Here is a 21470-nt window from a genome sequence, read left to right as displayed (position 1 = left end):
GGCAGGAGAATCACTTGAACCCAGGAGATGGAGGCTGCAGTGAGCCGAGATCGCGCCACTGCATTCCAGCCTGGACAACAGAGCGAGACTCTGTCTCAAAAAAAAAAAAAAAAAAATAATGGGTTGATAGAGAGTTGAGTTTACTTACAGTGAATGTACTTCTCTTCCTTTTGCAACCCCTAAGTCCGGGTCCTTTGAGTCTGAACACATATTCCCTTTACGTTGGGAAGTTAATAACTTTTTCTGCAGCTTCCAGTATTTGTGGGAACACTGATTCTGAAACTTTGTTAAGATTAAGGCAGTAGAGTTTTTTTTTTTGTTAAGGAAAGTAAGAATACAACATGCTTAAGTCTTAAAAAAATTGTTAGACATTTCTATATCACCTTTGTTCTCCAGTGTTAATGGTCTTGTTAAATTATTGTCTTTTTTTTTTTAAGAACAAGTCTCTTGCTTGAATTGGAAGTATTAGAAAAATGTTTCTTAACCTGATGTGTGGACAGAATTCAGGGGTCTGTGAACTTGGATGGGAAATATTTTTTTCTTTATTTTCACTGACCCCAAGTTGAAATTTAGCATTTCTGTTAATTATGGCCATAGGCAGTAAACCACAGTAATTCGTTTACCTGTGATTTCATTGCCAATAGAAAGCACAGATATTTTCATATTATATTATTTGTTGTTGCAGATATTTCAAGAGTGTGTTCATCATGTCTTCAGCATTATAGTAGATATTGGGACCAACTGCTAAATCTTGTTATATAAATCTTGTGCATTCATATTTAAAATTATTTGATACTGTGCACTTCAGTATAATTTCTTTTGAAATCTTACTTTTTTTATTTTATACTTTTACAAATATTATTCTGAGAAGGGATCTGATCCATAGGCTTCACTAGACTGCCAAAGAGGATCGGGTACAAAAGGAAAAGAAAATAGGAAGAACAGCTGTCTTGTCTAGAATCTTTTCATCCTAAATCATTTTCTTTTTTTCTTTTTTTTTTTTTTTTTTGAGATATTTCTCTTAAATAAATTATTTTTCCTGTTATAGTCATCTCATCATTATATTTTTTTAACTGTAGCTGACTCCACTGGAACCCATTCTCTGTACACAACATACAAAGATTATGAAATTATGTTCCATGTTTCTACCATGCTGCCATACACACCCAACAACAAGCAACAGGTAAGAGATCCTCCTGTTATCTGTGTTTTCACCCTTGTTTCATTTCCTCTAGAAGCCTAAGTGGCAAGTTTGTAAAATCTTAAACCAGAATTTAGTGTTGCACCTGTCACAGCAGCGGGAAGCTTTATGCTTTGTGGAAGTAAGGAATAGCAAATGAGCTGAAAACAAATGAAGAGACCTAAATTTTAGGTTAACAGCCAGCTGGATGCCTTTGTGAATTAATCATTTGCTTTTCACCCACGGGGATTGAGGTTTTCATGAAATTCAAAGAACAAGTTGAAATCATTGGTAATTACATGACTCTGCAGGGTTGCAAAGAGCATCCATGAGAGGGTGAAGTTTCATCTCAAGAGGCCAGTGCACAGAGTAGGAAAGTTCTGATGTTTCATTATAGATTTCAAAGGAGATATAGAATACTAACTTGGAAAAAGGTCAAATGTCAACAGAATGATATTCTTCATTACCACGTTCATTGGGAGATAGCAAGGAACATAAATAACAATTGCGTATGTGCACATTATACACAGAGCTTCTCTTAAAATGTTCTAAAAGCTCAATGCTCAATTACTAAAGTGTAAGTGAGGTAGGAAAATGTGGAAACTAAGAGGTGACAGATTGTTACAGAGCAAACTGGAAACTGGCAGTATTGTTTTAGGGAATGTGTGGTAGTTGATTTTTAAAAATATTTTAAAATAAATAATAGCAAATTGAAATGTAAAAGAACCAGAGAGCTAACACACTCTTTTTTAAAAGCTTTTACAAACTTGAACAGTTCAGTTTTACTTCTGACCTTCAAATGGATATGGATTTTTGTTTTTGTCGGTTGTTGTGCTAACAGAGCACAGGCCAGCTGCAGAATGAATCACATCCTCTTTTACAGAAGTTAACCAAACACTGATCTAATCTAATGCTTTATCACTTTAGGTTTGATTAAATCACAAATCTGGGTAACAAAGTTTTGCCTTTCATGATTGCCAGTGTAATAAAAAAATGGGGAGCAAAGCAATGAATCAGCTATAAATCTGAAGTAAACCTGTTTTAAGATAAACTCCCTGATCTGTACTTCGTTGATAATTTGTTTTATGCCAATCCCAGATTTTAGCTCTCTTTGAAAGAAAAACACCGTGCTAAGAAAGGCATAATAAACTTATTATTCTGACCAGTCAGTAGATGAAAAATTTAAGAACATTAACAAAATGATCATTAAAGAGAGCATAAAGACTTATTCTGCCTGATCACTTAGAGGGGAAAGATGAGATTTGTAACGGTAAAAAATTTAGTAACAAGATTGGATTGATTATTTGTAACTAAATGAGTTGAAGTGGTAGGCAGAGAAAGTTGGCATTTAAATGGCAGCTCTCTAAATTATTTAATTTTGGAGTCTAATCAAGGCAAAAATGTTACAGTCCTAAATCATAATGAGAAAGAAATTGGTACTGCACCATATCAAGAAATTTTCACTCTCTAGCCAAAAAATTTATTTTCTTCTATATAGATTACTTTATGCTTGGAAAAAAAAAAACAGGAAAAATGTAGCTTTAAAAATTCTTTTGCAAGCATTTTAAATATAAATATTGTTTTTCATTATATGTAGTATAAGATGGAAAAATGGATTTGTTTCTATTTGGGTCCTTTATTAAGACGTTTATTTTTATATGTCAAGCCATATTTTGAAGAAAGAATTACATTGCAGAAAATGACATAATCTGTGCAGGAATGGCATAACATGTAGATAAATAGTATTTGTTTTTGGTGTGTCCAAGATCCTAGGTAGATTAATAATCTTTAATTATTGGTATGTTCTATAGAGCAATCAGTACACACCAGCCTTTATTTTCATAACGTCTGATTGTATATCATATTTAGAAATGAACTCAGAAATAAACCGCTTCATTAGAAGACAATTTGGGATGCTTTCTAATTCCTAAGGTTAAAAGTACATTTCCTGAACATTCTAACTGCCACTTCTCAACCCTAATCTAAAAGGCTATTGTTTCTCCCAGTTGGCAGCCAATACTGGTTCACTGATTTTACTGGTGTGCAATTTGTATGCCTTAATGTCACTAGAGAATATTTTTTTAAATACAAGTTTTATAAGTACAAGCTTATGTCTAATGGATAGTTTATATAAATGTCACACTTAGTTGTTTTTCTTTTTTAAAAGCCTCCATATAATAAGTATGAGAAACACAAATTTTATTCTATTTTTCTTTACACTATTGAATGAACTGCTGAAAGACACTGACCTGGGATGATCTGGGGTGCCTGAGTTTGAAAGCCACCCATCCAGCACCCACTGAATGGGAAACAGAGGGTGTCCCTAAGCAGCTTTCACTGCAATTAAAGAAGCTGTTTAAACCTGAAATTTACCTGCTTTTAATTGTTGCAACATTCTGGAATATTATTCTTTTCTACATGCCCAGCTTGTGACACAAAACATATATCGGAAAACACCTTAGCCACATTTTCTTTCAATGAAGTCAATTAAACCACAGCATAAATTACATTGTAATTATTTCAGCCATTCTCATCTCTAAAAATCTTCCCTATGGCACGTGTTTTTCTTATGTGAAAATGGAACAAAACTGTTGTTATAGAAACTGAGGATTTGGAGATGTCGGGACCCGGCATAATATGTCAGATATTGGGTAGATCTATTTGAATGGCTGTATCTTTTATGCAAATTTCAAAATATTCATTTCCATGTTCTTCCTTAGAGGGAATAAGGCAGGCTAAAACATTGACAGTACCTGTGTAGATTACCTACCTTAACATGTACTGATTAGTAATGAATGTTTTAATATATAAGGGAATTGGGGCGGCGGGGAAAGCAAATTATTGTCATTTATGTTGGTTGCTTATTTTTTCTTGTAGCTCCTGAGGAAGCGGCACATTGGAAATGATATTGTAACAATTGTTTTCCAAGAGCCTGGAGCACAGCCGTTCAGCCCAAAAAACATCCGATCCCACTTCCAGCATGTTTTTGTCATCGTTAGGGTGCACAATCCCTGCTCTGACAGTGTCTGTTATAGGTGTGTATAGGTGTCACAGCAGGGGCTCTATGGATGTTGGCTGGTTATCACACAGAGGCCCCATTCAGCTCTGCATTCTGAGGTGGCAGTGGGAAGTCTATTACTATTTCTTTTTGTCTTTAAACTGTGCATGCGGATGGCTGAATTCACATGATGATGTAATTCGGTGGCATTGACATTACCCAAGCATGTTGGTTAGACACCTGCCGTTTCCATTTGCACCTCCTCCTTAGGTGATGTCCTTCATCCATACCATCTGGTCACCAAGCAACTAATTACTCATATTGCTAATTATATTTTTCTTTTGGCATGGCAAGAGCAGAGAAGAAGGATTGTAATAAATAGGGAAGAGAAGTTAATTTTTTGAAAAGCATTGTTATTAAAGAAGCCTAAATCCTTGCCTCTAACTTACTTGATTCACATTAGCACTCTGACTACAAGCTTAGAAGCGCTTCTATACTTTATTCAGCATTATTGAAATTGTTTCAGTGTCACTTGTTGACGCAGTCACATGAGTATCAGAATTCAGGCCTCTATCTGTAGAGACCTTTCTTTGTAAGAATACTGGAGAGTTAGCAGTTGAAGGGGATAGAGACCTGTGATGCTAGCTTGATATGGGTGTAGTGCCAGAATGTGTAAGGGTAATGTTCTGGCATTTGTAAGATGTTTTTAATGTGCATCAGTTCCTTTCAAAATATGGACATTTAGCATATCTTTCCATCCCTAAAATGTTGTCTGCACAGAAAGTGACCAGTGCAGATTGACAGTTGGTGAGATCCACAATTGTCTATCTTTAGGGGTAAGGCAAATTAATTATAGGAGTAGAGTAAGTGTAGCTTAGAGAAAAAAAAACAAGTAGAGGTTGTGTTGGTCTCCTGCTGGCTGTCACTATCCTTGCACATATCCTAATAACTGCATTGGTTGAGCTCTTCTTACAAGCCCCACACTATTCTAGACATCTTAGATGTATATTCCATTTAATCTTTAAAACCTATCAGGTAGATACTGCTTTTATCTCCATTTTCAGATGATGAAATTTAAGCCAGGTCACTTGCCTTGGGTTAGCTGGCTAGTGTTGAGCAGAATTAGACAGGAATGCAGTCAGTTTGATTCTAGAGCCCAGTCTCTTAACCATGCTGCTATGCCACCTCTCTCACATGCTGGGAAAGCTGGGTTTTTCACTCCGAGTTCCCAACACAGAGGCTGTTCCAGAACTTCTCAGGTGCTGAGCCTAGGTGAACACCCAGCCTAGGTGAATACCAAGACCAGGGAAGTCTGTAGTTTCCTAGGATTGGGGCAGAAACCCCAACCATGAAGACCTAGATCTGAAACCTCTTATCAAGGAAATAGTGTCTGAAAGCTGCTCTGGTTAGTTGTAGAATGAAAACACAGAACAATTGACTATAATTGGGATGGATAACTATTTGCATTTAGAAAACACTCAATTAAAACATGCTGTGCACTCGATTCATGCAAAGGATTTCATACCACTTGACAGGTAGGAAGTTAAGCCCATTTTGAATGCGCACTCCAAAGTTTGGGGAGTGGAAAGCTATGCAGTTTCTTTTAAAGAGAGTTTCTTCTTTTCAAGCCTTTGTATAAATCAGTACCATCCAATGGGACATATAATTTTACATTTTCTAATGGCCAGATTTTTTAAAAAGTGCCAAGATATAGATGATATTAATGTTGACACTGTTTTTGACCCATTTATACATTTTATTTACTCAATATATCTAAATATTATTTCAACATGAATTAACATGTGATTTCAGCATTTAACAATTATTGTGACATCTTACATGTTTTTTGGACTAAGTCATTGTAACCTGAAGTACATTTTAGACTTACCACATATCTCAATTAGGATGCTAAATTTTCATTGGTGATACTTGATGTATATTTAGATTTCATAAAATTTACAATTGAAAAGGTTGATTTAATATACCCAGATTCTTCCAAATGTACTTTTAAAAATCTTTAAAATAACGGAATTAAGTATCAGTTTTTAAATCATATATTAATTAAAATGTAATGTAATTTGATATTCCTTGGTCCCACTAGCCACATTTCAAGTGCTCAATAGCCACAGCTGGCCAGTGGCCACCATAATGAACCACATGAGTCTAAACAGACTGCTGAGGGAGGTGTGTTCGCCTTCTTCAGTGCTCTGTTTTTTTATTTTTATCATCCCTCCCCTGAAAATTATGATTTTTGCTTTCTCTCTCTTATTTTTAATCTGTTGCCTGGAGAGCCCATCTTTTGAACCCCATCGTGTAACACTGGGAGTCTTTGCGGGGAGTGGGGTACTGAACATCCCTGCTTAAGACATGTGGGCAGGTCTGGAATTTCCTAGTTACCAGGCTTGTTTGAAGGCCCAACACACAGCTTTGAAGCTGTGAATTTTGGCCTGTTTATCAATCCAAGAAAACATATCAGTTTGTAACATCACTGAAAGAAATCACAAGAGATTATAGAGTAGTGACCTTTGCCTATTGTAAACTTTAAAGATCAATAATTTTTTGCCATCCTTGTCAAAAGAGGCAGGGCACACTTCCTCAGGTATGTGGTGGGTGATGTCAGGAAGTGTTTGAAGGCACTGAATAAACAGGGCACCTTTCTTCTAGCCTTTAATGTTGGGGGAGGGGATAAGGACAAGCTTATTTTCTCATGAAAATACATGTTGTTATGAGGTAGAATGGAAAATACCAATTTTCAGTTAAAACATGAGTCTTCAAAGAATTTTTACACCTGTGAGTTTTTCTCAAACCCCAGCCACTGCCCAAACTGCTGGGGATATGAGTTTATAGGCCTGTTTTATTAGGGTGGTTTGGTGGAAAAACTTATACATGGGTTGATTTATACTTTAAATCTAATTTAATTTTATCCCTAAGTGGCCGGGCGTGGTGGCTCACGCCTGTAATCCCAGCACTTTGGGAGGCCAAGGCAGGCGGATCATGAGGTCAGGAGATCGAGACCATCCTGGCTAACACGGTGAAACCCCATCTCTACTAAAAATGCAAAAAATTAGCCGGGCATGGCGGCAGGCACCTGTAGTCCCAGCTACTCGGGAGGCTGAGGCAGGAGAATAGCGTGAACCCAGGAGGCAGAGCTTGCAGTGAGCCGAGATCGCGCCACTGCACTCCAGCCTGGGTGACTGAGCGAGACTCCGTCTCAAAAAAAAAAAAAAAAAAAATTTTCATCCCTAAGTGATACAGCTAGAGTAACTCAAATGCTTTTAAAACATTTTTTTATTTTTGTGGGTACATAGTAGGTGTATATATTTTTGGGTTACATGAGATATTTTTATATGGGCATGGAATGCACAATAATCACACCAGGGTAAATGGAGTGTCCATCACCCTAAGCATTTATCCTTTGTGTTACAAGCAGTCCAGTTACACTCTTTTAGTTATTTTTAAATGTGCAATTAAATTATTTTTAACTATAGTCACCCTGTTGTGCTAGCAAATACTAGGTCATGTTCATTCTTTCTATTTTTTGTACCCCAAGTGCTTTTTAGCATTTAAAACCTCTTGGTCCCAACTTTCTCCACCATGAACACTCATATTTATTTACTTACACCTACCCGGTATCTGAACTGTGGAAAGGGGAAAAGTTTCCTTGAAAGAGTGTTCTGCAGTAATAGTGCAGAGAGGTGTGGGGTCATTACAGGCTGAAGTTATATGGATATTTATGAGAAGATGGGATTTGATGTGTGTGTTAAAGCATAACTGGATGGAATTCAGCGGGAAAAAGCGAAACCATTCTAGGAGTGGTCAGTGGAAAGGACAGAAGCCTAGTGATGGGAAGGAGGATGGAAAGTACAATAAAAAGGCTACTAATGCAGGAAGGATGACCAGGCAGTGGAGGCCCCCAGAATGCTAGGCCATCAATTCAACACTACGTAAGTAGAATTCTAGGAAAAATTATCCAGTGTTATCATGCCAGGTAATTTGTACACAGAAAGATAAATTTGGAGACTGTCATTATCCATTTATTTTTCATTAGTTCTTTATCCAACCTTTAGCATATACATGCTAGACACTACTCTAGACCCTGGGATGTAACAGAACAAAGAGAGAAAAATTCCTATAGTGGATCTAGAGATGAGATCTCAAAATAATGTGGTATTATACCTCCCTGGGACTAGAAAACTTATATAGGAGTAACTGACTAATTCAGACTAATTCTAGAGGCCAGTTAATGTGAGTCATCATGTAGCCAAGAACTCAGAAATCAGTCACTAAGTCTGCATAGTAAAGCTTATCCCATAACTGATGAGAGAGCCCTCCAGTCTCTACTGTTTTATTTGTATTGTTGCAGTGACCTTAATTGTCTGATCCCAGTTGATAGAGAAGATTAGAAGCAACAAAACAAAAAAGATGAAGGAGCTGTTAGTAGCGAGTATATACTGGAAACAAATATTTGTTTATTGATAGAGGAGATGCTGAAAAACTATTCACATCAAAGATACGAATTCAATAAGCATAGCAATCTGGGGTCGTTTGATTTTGAGGCAAACAACCAAATATATTAGTTCCTACTTATCTGTCGGGGATATATTCCAGGACCCCCAGAGGATGCCCAAAACCATGGATAGTGCCTCACCCTATCTATACTATGTTTTTTCCTATATGATAATGTTTACTTTAGGAACAGTAATATATTAACAGTAATTAATAAAATATAGCAGTTATAACAATATACTTTAATAATAGTTATGTGAATGTGGTCACTCTCTCAAAATGCTTTATTGTACTATACCATGGCTAACTGAAACCACAAAAAGTGAAACCATAGATAAGGGGGAACTATTGTGTGCCTCAGTTACTCCTGAGAGCTTCACTGTGGAAACACAGTATAAAATAATACCATTTTTCAACAACTAATGACTTAATGGATTTAAGCATCAATCATCAAAGGATGCAAATACCATAAAAAGAGACAAATATGTGCCTCATAATGGAAGAATACAACCTCACCTATGCATTATTTTTGCCACCCCCTAAAAAAAATTAAATCTGAATCTGATCAAGCTGCCAGACAAGCCAATTTATAGGAAATACAAAAGACAGAGGAACATGTTTGTAATTGACCAAATTCAGACCCTGAATAACTGCAGACAAAAAGCTTAATTTCTTCAACAAGTAAGTTGCAAGAAATAGTGAGAAAGTGGAGGGGAATCTATAGAATAAAATATTTTTTAAAGCTAAATTAATTGCAATGTGTGGATCCTATTTGGATCCCAATTTAGACAAAAAGACTATAAAGAAAATCTTAGGACATCCTAAACAATTGTAAATTGGAACATTGACACACTAGTTGATGAAATAAAATAGTTGTTATTCATTTTAAAACTAGAATAGTAATACGTAGTCATAACAGTGACCCTGATTCTTCAAAGCAAATGTTAAATTGTGGTCAGAGGTATGTTTAGGAAGGTAGAAATATGTGTTACTCCTCTCAGAGAGGTTTCCATACCCGGTAATTAAAATGTAATAACCGTTGAAAGGAATGAGTATGATATAGTACAAAAAGCACTTGGAATTAGACCAAATTGTTAAACAGTGCAGTGGGAAGTTGCTTGACCTCCACTTAAAATTCTGTAAGTAAAATGTCTGGCATAGGCAGAGAGGGAGTGTGATGCATGCCCATTAAATGTCTGTGTTCATCTTCTTTCCTCTCTTTAAAAAAAAACATGGATTTGCAAGCTTCAGCTGAGAAGAAGAAAAACCCAAGTAGGTCAAGTGATAGAAATTTCTTTAAGGAAGTCTATTTCAGGCCTCAATTAATCAGCATCCCTATTGTCCACTGGAGCTGACCTTTCTAAAACAATAATCTGATTATGTCATTCATGGTGCTTAAAAGCATTTAGAGAAAAGTTCAGACTTGCAGGCATAGCTTACTGCATGGGGGCGTCAGGTCTGGCCTCCTGTCTCTCAGTCTCATCTACCAGTCTGCACCCCATGCCTACCTCACTCCTTTGGAGCTACTGACCACTCCCCAGAACAGCGTGCTCTGCCCCTCTGCTCTGTACATGCTGCTCCTCTCGCACACTCCCCTTTCCCTTCTTCATCTGATGAATTCCTGCTTTTCTTTTTTCTGAGAAGGCTCCCAGGACTAAAATGCCTTTCCTAAGTGTACTAGACTCAAATCACTGGCTGTGGCTCCCACCAGACTTTGAGTTTCTGGAGGGCTGAGCCCAGGACATCTTCAGCCTTGATCCTCAGCAAGAGCAAAGTAACTAGCACATAGTAGGTACTTAGTGACTGGTGGATCAATACTGTTAGAAATCAAGAGAATGATTGGCACATGTTTGATCTTTCCTGTCCTTTGCCCAGATCTGCTTTCTTGGAAGCTGCCCTGGCCAGTAATCTGATCCAAGGTCCAAGAAGAGGAAACTTCCCTCTGTCATTTGATGTTTTCTGTGTCACCTTCCTTTTAAATTCTGGGCTGGGGATTGTTGATTATTGCTGTTTTTCCATTGTGCTTTCAAAGTTCAAATGTCTTACATTTCTCAATTTGTATCCACTAAACTTCTGTTCACACATCTTTGAAACAGGCCGGGTGTGGTGACTCATGCCTGTAATCCCAGCACTTTGGGAGACTGAGGCAGGCAGACCACGAGGTCAGGAGATTGAGACCATCCTGGCTAACACAGTGAAACCCTGTCTCTACTAAAAATACAAAAAATTAGCCAGGTGAAGTGGCAGGTGCCTGTAGTCCCAGCTACTGGGGAAGCTGAGGCAGGAGAATTGGTTGAACCCAGGAGGCAGAGGTTTCAGTGAGCCAAGATCACGCCACTGCACTCCAGCCTGGATAACAGAGTGAGACTCCATCTCAAAAAAAAAAAAAAAAAAAAAAAAAAAAAAAAAAAAAAAAGAAGAAGTAGTCTTTGGAACATTTTCATGTGTCAGCTTGAAGTTGGCTTTGGGTATCAAGACTTGTTACTTCATCCAAGCTCTTTGATGCCAACCAGTGTTACATGGCCTATATCAACTAGAAATAGCCTCATCATCTCTTTGGCCATGTAACCCATATGGATGGTCCCTTTTAGCAGGCACCTCAGGAGCAGAAGTCAAAGCACTTCCTCAGAGGGAGTAAGTGTGGGCTTGTCGTGGAGCACTCTCTTGGCTGTCCAGAAGCTTACGTTCCAATCCTGGCTCTCTCTAACAAATCTGGGCAAATCCTTTTACTTCTCTGTATCTGTTTCCTGGAGAAGTGAAGAATTTGTACCAGCTGTGCAACCAGAGGTTCAGGAAGATGTCAAACCACAGAATACAAACAAGACACCTTCCTGGTTGCTCAGTGTACCCAAAGATTTTGGAGTGAGAAGATATTTTTATATGAAAATGAACACAAATATTTTTCAGTAGAATATAAAATCAAGGTGAATTTTCAAATGAAACCCAAGATTTTATTGAAAGAATTTGAGGAACATTGAGTTCTCTAAGTTCCCTTCCTGTGATAACTTTCCATCACTGTTTTAGCCTCTAGCTCTGTCTGTCTGTCATCTAGATAACCCTTTTGAGTAGAACATTCCAGTCGTCAACAATGCTGGGTAAATAAAGCATGACTATGATTTTAAAGCATGTATTATTTCCAAGAAGACACAGAATTGCCAGCTAGGCTAACATAAGTACACCCAAGCAGAGGCCCTTTGGAATCTACCGTTAAAAATACCAAGAACCATTCATAATTAATATATCTTAAGTAGCTACATACAGCAAACTGAGATTCTAGAAAGGCTTTTTTCTTACACAGGCAAAATATTCTGTTTAACTTAAACCAGGCCTTATGATCAAGAGTTCAGAATTTGTGGCATCTAAATTAATGAGCTTTTAACCGTGTAGAAACCTTGCCAGTTTGATTTATCCAAAACAAAATCACTTATTTGAAAAGAGCACTCCAGGGTATCATCTTCCTCATCTTCTATAAGGATTCTATTTCTGACTATGTGAAACTGATTTCACTGCCTGTATCATTTACCTCCCTACCGCAGTGAATCACTGAAAATTGTATGTTAAGGATTCAGTTCTTTTCCTCACAGTTCATTATAGCTGTTTCTAATTATTGGTAGGTTTTCACTGTATGTTTGTCTAAAGTTCTATCAATTAATAAATGGATCTGCAGAAAGCCAGTTAGTTTAAGGGGCAAGTAGATGGAGGGTGCTTAAAATCACACCCCCTGCTGAGCATTTTGCTCTCCTTATTTAAAATAAAATCACAGATATTTTCTGAGAAAGAATAGCAATTTGAGCGAAATTAGCAGATGAGAAATTGCCAATTTTAAAATGAAAGATATTAAATATTTCTGGATTCTTACAGGATTCCGCTTAGAAAAATCTAGCAAACCTGAATTTCAGCATATTTTGCTTGACTTTTTTTTTTTTTTTTTTAATTATACTTTAAGTTCTAGGGTACATGTGCATAACGTGCAGGTTTGTTACATATGTATACTTGTGCCATGTTGGTGTGCTGCACCCATCAACTCGTCAGCACCCCTCAATTCATCATTTATATCAGGTATAACTCCCAATGCAATCCCTCCCCCCTCCCCCCTCCCCATGATAGGCCCCGATGTGTGATGTTCCCCTTCCTGAGTCCAAGTGATCTCATTGTTCAGTTCCCACCTATGAGTGAGAACATGCGGTGTTTGGTTTTCTCTTCTTGTGATAGTTTGCTAAGAATGATGGTTTCCAGCTGCATCCATGTCCCTACAAAGGACGCAAACTCATCCTTTTTTATGGCTGCATAATATTCCATGGTGTATATGTGCCACATTTTCTTAATCCAGTCTGTCACAGATGGACATTTGGGTTGATTCCAAGTCTTTGCTATTGTGAATAGTGCCGCAATAAACATACATGTGCATGTGTCTTTATAGCAGCATGATTTATAATCTTTTGGGTATATACCCAGTAGTGGGATGGCTGGGTCATATGGTACATCTACTTCTAGATCCTTGAGGAATCGCCATGCTGTTTTCCATAATGGTTGAACTAGTTTACAATCCCACCAACAGTGTAAAAGTGTTCCTATTTCTCCACATCCTCCCCAGCACCTGTTGTTGCCTGACTTTTTAATGATTGCCATTCTAACTGGTGTGAGATGGTATCTCATTGTGGTTTTGATTTGCATTTCTCTGATGGCCAGTGATGATGAGCATTTTTTCATGTGTCTGTTGGCTGTATGAATGTCTTCTTTTGAGAAATGTCTGTTCATATCCTTTGCCCACTTTTTGATGGGGTTGTTTGTTTTTTTCTTGTAAATGTGTTTGAGTTCTTTGTAGATTCTGGATATTAGCCCTTTGTCAGATGAGTAGATTGCAAAAATTTTCTCCCATTCTGTATGCCTGTTCACTCTGATGGTAGTTTCTTTTGCTGTGCAGAAGCTCTTTAGTTTAATCATATCCCATTTGTCAATTTTGGCTTTTGCTGCCATTGCTTTTGGTGTTTTAGACATGAAGTCCTTGCCCATGCCTATGTCCTGAATGGTACTACCTAGGTTTTCTTCTAGGGTTTTTATGGTATTAGGTCTAACATTTAAGTCTCTAATCCATCTTGAATTAATTTTCATATAAGGAGTAAGGAAAGGATCCAGTTTCAGCTTTCTACTTATGGTTAGCCAATTTTCCCAGCACCATTTATTGAATAGGGAGTCCTTTCCCCATTTCTTGTTTCTCTCAGGTTTGTCAAAGATCAGATGGCTGTAGATGTGTGGTATTGTTTCTGAGGACTCTGTTCTGTTCCATTGGTCTATATCTCTGTTTTGGTACCAGTACCATGCTGCTTTGATTACTGTGGCCTTGTAGTATAGTTTGAAGTCAGGTAGCGTGGTGCCTCCAGCTTTGTTCTTTTGACTTAGAATTGTCTTGGCAATGTGGGCTCTTTTTTGGTTACATATGAACTTTAAAGCCGTTTTTTCCAGTTCTGTGAAGAAACTCATTGGTAGCTTGATGGGGATGGCATTGAATCTATAAATAACCTTGGGCAGTATGGCCATTTTCACGATATTGATTCTTCCTATCCATGAGCATGGTACGTTCTTCCATTTGTTAGTGTCCTCTTTTATTTCACTGAGCAGTGGTTTGTAGTTCTCCTTGAAGAGGTCCTTTACATCCCTTGTAAGTTGGATTCCTAGGTATTTTATTCTCTTTGAAGCAATTGTGAATGGAAGTTCATTCATGATTTGGCTTTCTGTTTGTCTGTTACTGGTGTATAAGAATGCTTGTGATTTTTGCACATTGATTTTGTATCCTGAGACTTTGCTGAAGTTGCTTATCAGCTTAAGGAGATTTTGGGCTGAGACAATGGGGTTTTTCTAAATATACAATCATGTCATCTGCAAACAGGGACAATTTGACTTCTTCTTTTCCTAACTGGATACCCTTGATTTCTTTCTCTTGCCTGATTGCCCTAGCCAGACCTTCCAACACTATGTTGAATAGGAGTGGTGAGAGAGGGCATCCCTGTCTTGTGCCAGTTTTCAAAGGGAATTTTTCCAGTTTTTGCCCATTCAGTATGATATTGGCTGTGGGTTTGTCATAAATAGCTCTTATTATTTTGAGGTACGTTCCATCAATACCTAATTTATTGAGCGTTTTTAGCATGAAGGGCTGTTGAATTTTGTCAAAAGCCTTTTCTGCATCTATTGAGATAATCATGTGGTTCTTGTCTTTGGTTCTGTTTATATGCTGGGTTACGTTTATTGATTTGCGAATGTTGAACCAGCCTTGCATCCCAGGGATGAAGCCCACTTGATCATGGTGGATAAGCTTTTTGATGTGTTGCTTGACTTTAAGAGAAAATAACACGATCAAATTAAAATTACACAGCTGTCAGCGTTCAAGTCAGGCAGTTCACAACAGAAAAGAAAAATTGCCTTCCTAATACATATTGGTATGATTAAGCCATATGGAAGTCTCTGAATTCTCTCCTCCAGTTAGAAAATGGAGTGTTGGTTGCCACTGTTCTTTGTCATGAAGTGAACTAGGTAGTCTTTTAAAAATACACTTGTGAAACCAACAAATAGGCCATCCCATGGCATCTTCTGAGTATTTAGCTTTTCCATTCCACCAGAAATATAATTTGCATCCTGAAGTTGCTGATTTTTATTTTTCTTATTTTCACAAGAAATAACTATTTATTGGAAAACAAAGCTGAATATCTTAAAGCAAACCCTTCTTAAAGAAAAAGTGAAACAGAACTCTTCAATTTTATTTGAAAGATGCATTCTCTCTGATTATGCCATTTCTCTTCTAAGAGTTCAGAAGAAACATTTTTTTTATTGTTTCCCTAATACTAAGTATAATTGCATAATTTGCTCACTTTTAATTTGGAAAAAGGGATCTTTGTTGTGTTAGAATCATTTCCAGCCATGTCAAACTTTACTAAAATCTTGGGACATGACATAAAACACTCAACCTCTGTATTTCTGTATCAACAACTTCCTTTGTTGTTTTAGGATAAACTTACTTTTTTTCCTTTTGAAGTTCAAAATGATAGGTTATTACAGATGTTCATATGATCCTTTTCTTAGGCCCAATTTTAGGAATATATATTCAGAAGAAATGACTGGAACAGGCTTTCTTATATCAATCTTGCTTAAAGGAACGGGAGTAGGAAAACATTTTTCTTACAAATAGATTGTCAGAATAAAATGCCAAAAGGACCAAGCAATAGCTCAGTTTAAAAATATTATTTTAAAGCATTGTTGCTGTTACATAAAGATTATTCTCATACTATTACTCAGATTCCAATTTTCATTTTAAAATTATGCTTTTAATCTGGTTGCATAATGCCTCACTCTTAGGCCAACAAATACTACTTAAGTTTTATTAAAATTTAATTCATTTCTTTTGTGGCATGCATCTTCTGATATTTTCAATATAAGCTATCTGCTTATAGGCATCATATCTAAAATGGAGAACACATTTGTGTTCTCACAGAATGGATGCTTGTTCTGAAAGATGATGTGGTTACAGTAACCTCCCTTGAAAACAATTAGTAGGTATGTAAAATGTCTTATGCAGAATATTACAGTAAGCCTATTTTTTTCATGGAGTTGCGGTCAGTTTCCTGTCTGTCAGAAAAACGTTACTAGTGTTAGCTTTTGGGATTTGGGGAGGTTTATTTTTGACCTAGAAAAAAAATTTATGTTGTGTAAATTCTAAATGTGGTTGAATGAAAAACTATGCTCGTATTAAGCAGAAATGTGTGTTGTTTCTCATGGAAAAATAAGCAGCTATTTTGCATCTGAGGTATGTCTTTGTCTTTGAAAAGTATATTTTATTCTGATGTTGTGAGACTGAGAAATACTAACGTGGCTCTCTTTGATCTTTGTCTCTCAGTGTGGCTGTTACCAGGTCCAGAGATGTGCCTTCCTTTGGGCCTCCCATTCCTAAAGGGGTCACTTTCCCTAAGTCAAATGTGTTCAGGGACTTCCTTTTGGCGAAAGTGATTAATGCAGAAAATGCTGCTCATAAATCGGAGAAGTTCCGCGCCATGGCAACTCGGACCCGCCAGGAATACCTGAAAGATCTGGCAGAAAAGAATGTCACCAACACCCCTATCGACCCTTCTGGCAAGTTTCCATTCATCTCTCTGGCTTCCAAGAAGAAGGAAAAGTCTAAGCCATATCCAGGAGCCGAGCTCAGCAGCATGGGGGCCATTGTGTGGGCAGTCCGGGCTGAAGACTACAACAAGGCCATGGAACTAGACTGCCTTTTAGGGATCTCCAATGAGTTCATTGTGCTCATTGAACAGGAAACAAAGAGCGTGGTCTTCAATTGTTCCTGTAGAGATGTGATAGGGTGGACTTCAACTGACACCAGCCTCAAAATCTTCTATGAACGAGGAGAATGTGTTTCAGTGGGGAGTTTTATTAACAACGAGGAGATCAAAGAAATTGTCAAAAGGTTGCAGGTGAGTCTTTCCTTGTACTTGCTTATATGCAGTTTCTCTTTCATAAAGCTTTCAGTACAGACTAGAGCCAAGTTACTGAACCTTGCACTCTGTTATTAGCTTCTCTGAAAACTCCCTTGATGTATGAAGCAAACCGAGTTTATCTCATGCTTGTGTTTTACATGGATGTTTCGGAAAAGTAGAACAAGTTGGGGAAGACACATTTACTCTGTGTGTGTGTGTGTGTGTGTGTGTGTGTGTGTTCAAAACCCATTTACATGTGACTTGTTCCCTGGTGCTGCAGCCCAGTCATCTGGTGGTGGTGCTGAAAAGAATGTTTGAGTATCTGCTGCCTTGAATTTTACAAAGGCTAAGTGAGTAGCAGTATATGGTTTCTGTTTACTGCCAGTTCCCTGTAGGTTTCTGGTAGAGGTTTCCTTGTAACTTCAGGGAAGCCGTTTAGCTTTTTGGATGCAACAAGTATATTCCTTTTGGCCTAATGAATAGGAGACTAGTGAAGAAGAAATAACCAGACTGCTCTTCAGCTGGCAATAAGATATTCAGAACTAACCCTGCTTGCAATGATTTTCCAGTTCCTTGTCTACCACTTAATACCCTATTGCTTTAAACCACAGTATCTTTTATTTCCTTGTCTAGTTTGTTTCCAAAGGCTGTGAATCGGTGGAGATGACTCTGCGAAGAAATGGGCTAGGACAGCTTGGCTTCCATGTCAACTATGAGGGCATCGTGGCAGATGTGGAGCCCTACGGTTATGCCTGGCAGGCAGGGCTGAGGCAGGGCAGTCGCCTGGTGGAGATCTGCAAGGTGGCGGTTGCCACTCTGAGCCATGAGCAGATGATTGACCTCCTGAGAACATCTGTCACGGTGAAGGTTGTCATCATTCCCCCCCATGATGACTGCACCCCGCGGAGGTAGGTCTGAGGAGGCAGCTGTGGGCCTGAGACTCAAGTGCAGGGTTTGCGTACCATGTAGAACATCTCTTAGCAGGTAGTGGAGTAGGGTGTTGTGAAGAACAATAGATTACATGTGATGCTGAATGTTTCATCCATGGAGTCTGACTCAGGACGAAGCTCCCTTTCAGTGTGTGGCAACAGCAGCTGGAAAGAGTGACTAAATGGGATTTATAAATCCATCTCTGGATTTATAAGGTTGCCATTACAGATAGAGAAGTCAGATAATACATGTCTTAAGAATCTTCCACTAGGAGCGGAGAAACATTCAACACTTAGCATTAAAAGACACTCAGCATTTCAAATTGTCATAATGTTTTTCTTTTATGTTCCATGATGCTCTTATTCTCTTCTTTCTCTCAGTTGCTGCCCAAAACTCAGCAATTGTTTGGACCTTTGCTGTCTCAGTCTGGCAGCCGCTTTTCCTAACTGTATCTGCATGTGCTAGGGTTTGGCTTCAGGTGAGCTGCCCCTGCTCATGGTGCTTTGGCATTTTGGTTCCTAGTCTTTTCCAGAAGGGAAAACCTGGGAGCTCCCTGCCCCACCCAACCCCCCACAGCTCCTGCCAAGCTAGCAGCACTGTTGAAAATTTAATTTCTGTGTCTCTGGGGAGGTTTCCTGCGGGAAGAAATTTAATCAACTGTTTATTTTCTCCTTTGGACATGCACATGCTATTTTTGCTAGTTTTAAAATCTTTTTATTTTATGCCATTATTTTCTAAGAATTTCTCTTAGGCTTTGGCAATTGATTCTTGGGCTTTCTAAAGCCAAGACAGTGTTCTGTGTCCTATTTTGCCACTAAGATGACCAGTCCTACACCTGAGCTCTCATGGATTTGTGAATATCAGATGGTAGAAAGTTAATGGTTATGATGGGCTATTTGTGTCTTTTAAAAAGTAAAGAGCAGCAAATGTATATGTGTGTGTGTGCATGTGTGTGTTTTATATACTTTGCTCAGGATAGTATTTCCTAATACTGCTTACCTCGTAGATGGCCTAGGGATTATGTATATATGTCAAAATACAGAAAAATTCCTTTGTCTGATAGTTTGAAGAACTGCGTTTTGGATGACTGCATTTCCCTGGAAATCAAAATATGAACTTATAATTTCACCTGTTTTGGAGAGGAGTAAATATCCAGAAACTGCCCTACCCACATACCCTGCCTTAGTTAACCAGGTCTAATGAACCTTATTAGCCTTTTCTGGTTTCCCCAAGCATGTCATCATTAAATGTTAAGTAATGTGCTGAACTGTGATTTAAAGAATGACGTGAGGTGGCTCAGAAAGGCAGTGGGGTTCTTGCTTACGACAGTCTCCAGCCTTGCTGCACTCCTTGTCTCTTTCTCTGCTGTCTGTCCTTCAAATTGTCTACTTTATTGCTTCTGAACAGACAGTTATAAACGGGAGAAGATAACCAAGCTTTGTAAATTGTCAACCTTAATTACCGACAGTAAAGAGTTGCAGATGTTAGTTTAAGAACTGTCTACTGAAATATGGAGCCCTCGACCTTATGACGCCATCTTGCCCGCTCAGAAGTCTTTCCCTTGTATCTAGGCTCCCAGGTTTATATGCGGGAAAGGAGAGGGAAGTGAGTTTGTGTGATTGTGGGTGGGATGAGACAACAATACAGATATCGAAATTGTAAATAGCTGTTACTAGAAAGATGGATAAGAGGCCTAGTCCTGGATAGATGGAGCCATGATAGGAGGTGTACTAGACTAGATATATTGTGGTGTGTCAGTGAAAATAACGAATATACTCAGTTTTTTACTTTAATATGCCAGGCCCTGAAAAAAGCACTTTTTAGTGGATTAGTGCATTTAATTCTTATAACAACCCTCTCTTGTGATAGTGTTAGTAGCATCCCTGTTTTAAAAGTAACCGAGACTCAAAGGTTGTAACTTGCTAAGCTCATCTGGCAAATTTAGGTCTAATGTCAGAGTCCAGGCTCTGAACTGCCACGTTGTGTGCTTAGAGCACAGATTCTTTCCTTATACACCAGAATTAGCAGTGATGTGCTGGTAAGTTGGCTTTCTGCTGGGGGGAAGAAAACTTTATTTGTAATATTTGCTGATTTCTGTGGTGCAGGTACTCCCACTGTAGCTGGTTCCAAGCTACCGACGTGATGTCACTGCAGGCAGCATTGGGGTAGATGGGATGATTACCAGCTCCAGCACACCAGGGAGTAAATGAGCTGTCACACCGCTGTGACGCTCTCAGGCCTTCCCGGAGGAGCCAGTGGAGCTGCTGGTGACATGTCATTTGGGTGCCAGGAGGGGAGGCTGGGGAAAGGCACTGCACAGCCCCACCAGCCGAGAGGGAGACATGGGGCCTCTTTCACTACAGTTCCCATCTGAAAAGCCAGACCTGGGCAGGGCAGGTGGGAAATGCCTTAATGCCTTTGGAGGGCTGAAAGCCTGCTCCTTTCTCCTTCCTTTAGAAATAACTTCAAAGGGAACAGTTGAAGCATTAACACCTTGTTACAGTTTTCAACAAAATAGAATAATGCTCTTGTGTCATTTTTTTCTTCTCCTCCGCACTTCACACTCCCACTACTGTTGTTCTAGCGACTAATTACTCTGTTCTTTGAATACTCATTCTCTTCTTTGTCAGCTGGAACTTTACCACCAGTCACTGCAGCTGCAGTGAGAGGCAAGACAGGCCTCCTTGAGGCAAGCTGCTCCTCTGCCCCTCAGCCTGGTGGTCTTAGGGTCGCCAGGACCCTGAGAGGGACACAGGTGAGGGGATAGGGGAGGTGGTGACTGTATGTAATACAAACACCCCCAAGATCTAATACAAACACAAATGGATTTGTGTGTTCACATGGGAGAGTCATTCATTTTGAAAATGCAGCTTTTAAAATATATGTAATAGTTCAATAACAAAAAAGTGATACTTAAATAACATGTAAAAGCCTGTAATCCCAACAGTTTGGGAGGCCGAGGCTGGTGAATCATTTGAGGTCAGGAGTTTGAGACCAGCCTGACCAACATGGTGAAACCCCTTCTCTACTTTTTTAGTACAAAAAAAGTTAGCTGGGTGTGGTGGCGCATGCCTGTAATCTCAGCTACTTGGGAGGCTGAGGTAGGAGAATCACTTGACCCAGGAGGCAGAGGTTGCAGTGAGCTGAGATCGCACCATTGCACTCCAACCTGGGTTACAGAGGGAGACTCCATCTCAAAAAAATAAAAATAAATAAATAAATAAATAACATGGAAAACAAGGGTCTCTTCCCTGTTCTTAGAAAATGTGCCCTTTATGAATCGTTTCCAAACTACAACTTTTTAAAGAGAAGACAGGGAGACTATAGCAAACTTTCTGAGCCCCTACTAGGTGCCAGGCATTTTCTTTTTTAATTCTCATGGCAGTGAAACGGG

General features: G+C 38.6%; 1 protein-coding gene across 11 annotated transcripts in view; it reads left to right on the top strand.

Moving 5' to 3' along the window:
* The window catches only part of SIPA1L1 (signal induced proliferation associated 1 like 1), a 412564-nt gene that overhangs the window by 329892 nt on the left and 61202 nt on the right, over nucleotides 1-21470 (top strand). For all 11 annotated transcript variants that reach the window (XM_030930501.1, XM_010360620.2, XM_030930499.1 and 8 more), the window contains 4 exons: nucleotides 1080-1183; nucleotides 4058-4215; nucleotides 16570-17143; nucleotides 17780-18054. In XM_030930501.1, coding sequence (XP_030786361.1) covers nucleotides 1080-1183; nucleotides 4058-4215; nucleotides 16570-17143; nucleotides 17780-18054 — 1111 coding nt within the window. The remainder of the gene's footprint in view (nucleotides 1-1079; nucleotides 1184-4057; nucleotides 4216-16569; nucleotides 17144-17779; nucleotides 18055-21470) is intronic.

Source organism: Rhinopithecus roxellana, chromosome 5 (genome assembly GCF_007565055.1).
Source record: "Rhinopithecus roxellana isolate Shanxi Qingling chromosome 5, ASM756505v1, whole genome shotgun sequence".
Classification (NCBI taxonomy): Eukaryota; Metazoa; Chordata; class Mammalia; order Primates; family Cercopithecidae; genus Rhinopithecus; species Rhinopithecus roxellana.
The sequence above is the reverse complement of the archived record's forward strand: the minus strand, read 5'-3'. Positions and strand labels throughout refer to the sequence as shown.